Below are 2,568 nucleotides of genomic sequence, written 5' to 3'. Positions count from 1 at the left end.
CGTTCCAACGAAACTTTAACGACACAAGTCTTTACTTTATAAAACTGGTTTATTCTTTCCGAATATAACTCTGCGATACACTTAATCTCAATACTCGCGCTAAAACAACACTGTAACGAACGAACGTTAACTTCAACAATACACTATGACTGCAGTTCAATTACTCCCTATCTATACACACATTACATTCCCCTCCCGCGTCACGTTTTCCCCCTGTTATATATACCAGCCTACCCTATCTAGTAAATACTAGAGCATTCCTGAAAGAACAAGATAGTTCTAGAAACTAGAGGGCGCCACACCAGTCACGTGACCTCGATGACGCAACAATATCATTTAAAATTTAACTTGAAAAAATAAAAAATATGTAGATATTTAAATATTAATATGTCCTGCTGTGATGCTTTTTTTCAATTAATTACTTACTGTGAACATGAAGGATATGGGTCTGAAAAACATCTCTGTTCCTCTGGGCATGACAAGTATAATTTCCTCCATGTACAAGCTGAACATTGGTCAAGTAGAGGGACCCATCAACAAAAACCTATGAATTTCATTCAATTATTTTCTTTTTAAATTTCACAATATTTTTAAAGTGGCTTAATGGTTAAATCAAAACTAAATTTCAATGTTATAGAACAGAAAAGTAAAATGGATTAACTATACATCTCAAAACCTTACCATTGGGTCCAAAAAGATGAAATTGCATTCAATATTTATCCATGATGCATGTGACATATTTCATGCATAGTAGAAAGATACATATTTTTAATCACAAATATTGTTAAAATATCTGCATCAAATTTTCTATTATTGTATAAAGAAATATATAAAGTAATACAATTTATTGTATGGAATAAATATAAAGAACATGTCCAATATAAAAAAAAGTCTTGAATCACATGAAAGATATATGAAACTGTTACATGTGGACATGGTGAATTAATCATACTGTTTAAATGAGAAGTACCTAATAGCAAATATAATATGTTACGAAAAACCTACAGTTATTGAAACTTAACATAAATGTTTTATACAATTATTTTACACCAGAGTAAAAAAAATACATATCTTACGTTATATGAATAAAAAATATTACTTATTTGATATTTAAAAGAGTCAAAGATTTAGTTACCTGCCTGGGTAAACCAAAAATAAGTATAATATGCAAAATTTATGAAAAAATATATATATCTGTTAAATGTCTTAAATTAATATAATTGCAAAGAAAAACATTAAAATTCAAAAACAGAACAGACAACCTAGATTTTTAACAAGATGTTTTCTCATAAGCTGTTAGGTTTTGTGATTATAAATGTACTTAAAAATTAAATTATTTCTGAACAAACAAAAGCCGACTATACTATAGTAAATTGACAAACATTGATTTATAAGCATATTGAAAATTATTTTATGTATAGAACAAACTACATATTTCAACAGATGACAGACCAATGTTCTGCTCTAACATGTAGTATATTCTCTACATAAAATAATTTCCATTATGTTTATAAACAGTTATTTGTTAATTTGCTTTTGCATTAACATAACTTGCTTCCTCATACAAGTAAATTAACTATATATATTTCAGAACTAAAACAAAATTAAGACAATCCTCTAAAACAGACTGATCAGAAATTCATATCTTTACAAATCAGAACACCAGAAGAAGCTATCTCTAAAATATAAGCTTTGTTCAGGCTTAAGCATAAGAATATTTGTGATAAAGTAAGATGTATATATTTTCCAAGAGCCAAATTATTATCTGACATTATCAACCAGTCAACAGTTAAAAAAAATACTATAAAAGGAAGATATAATGCAAAAAATACCTTTATTTCTTCTTCATTCAAAATTGACAGATCCAGATCATTCCTCCGCCACACAATAGGTGGGGGTGGGGTTCCACTGACATCACATTTGATCTCCACATTATCTCCAACAGAAGCCATCACATGATTGATCTCCAGAGATTTATCCAAAGATACAACAGATACACCTTAACATAGAAAAGAACCATCATCAAACATCCTCTGTTTTAATTTTTAAAATTTATTTCTGTTTATCTTACAAAATACTTGCTTTTTTTTACAAATACCTGGTTCTGAACTAAATCTAAAATGAAAAATAAAACATTTAACAGACTTGAGTAAAAAAAAAAATTAAATAAGTACATAAAATGTGTGGTATAGTTACACAGAAATTAAAATAAATAAAAGATTATATGGTAAAGTTCAGTCAAGTACAATCTGCTGTAGTTGTCACATGTTGCCACTAGGGGTGCTACTGTGGTTCCTTTTGCATATTTTCCATTGGTATAAATAGGCCTGTAAGTCAGAGGAAATCTCATTCAACCAACATGAAATTGACAAAGGTGCAGAGAGGTGAATTAGTGAAATGTTATTACACCATAGGATGCAATGCTAAAGTAAGTCTTTGGGAATACCATAAAGTGAATAACATTTAAAGAGGGCCTTGTTCCAGTGTTACTATGTTCATAAAAAAAAAAAAAAGCTGGGGGGACAGGTTCTACTTGGGATAACCTGCATAATGGGCGACTTATGAATC

General features: G+C 29.4%; 1 protein-coding gene across 4 annotated transcripts in view; it reads right to left on the bottom strand.

Moving 5' to 3' along the window:
• LOC106478809 (follistatin-related protein 5-like) overlaps nt 1-2,568 on the bottom strand; it is a 144,184-nt gene that overhangs the window by 20,544 nt on the left and 121,072 nt on the right. For all 4 annotated transcript variants that reach the window (XM_013939379.2, XM_022382478.1, XM_022382477.1 and 1 more), the window contains 2 exons: nt 1,833-1,999; nt 427-544 (listed from right to left, as the gene is read on the bottom strand). In XM_013939379.2, the coding sequence (XP_013794833.1) occupies nt 427-544; nt 1,833-1,999 (285 nt within the window). The remainder of the gene's footprint in view (nt 1-426; nt 545-1,832; nt 2,000-2,568) is intronic.

Source organism: Limulus polyphemus, unplaced genomic scaffold (genome assembly GCF_000517525.1).
Source record: "Limulus polyphemus unplaced genomic scaffold, Limulus_polyphemus-2.1.2 Scaffold252, whole genome shotgun sequence".
Taxonomy (NCBI): Eukaryota; Metazoa; Arthropoda; class Merostomata; order Xiphosura; family Limulidae; genus Limulus; species Limulus polyphemus.
This window is presented reverse-complemented; position numbering and strand designations above follow the sequence as displayed.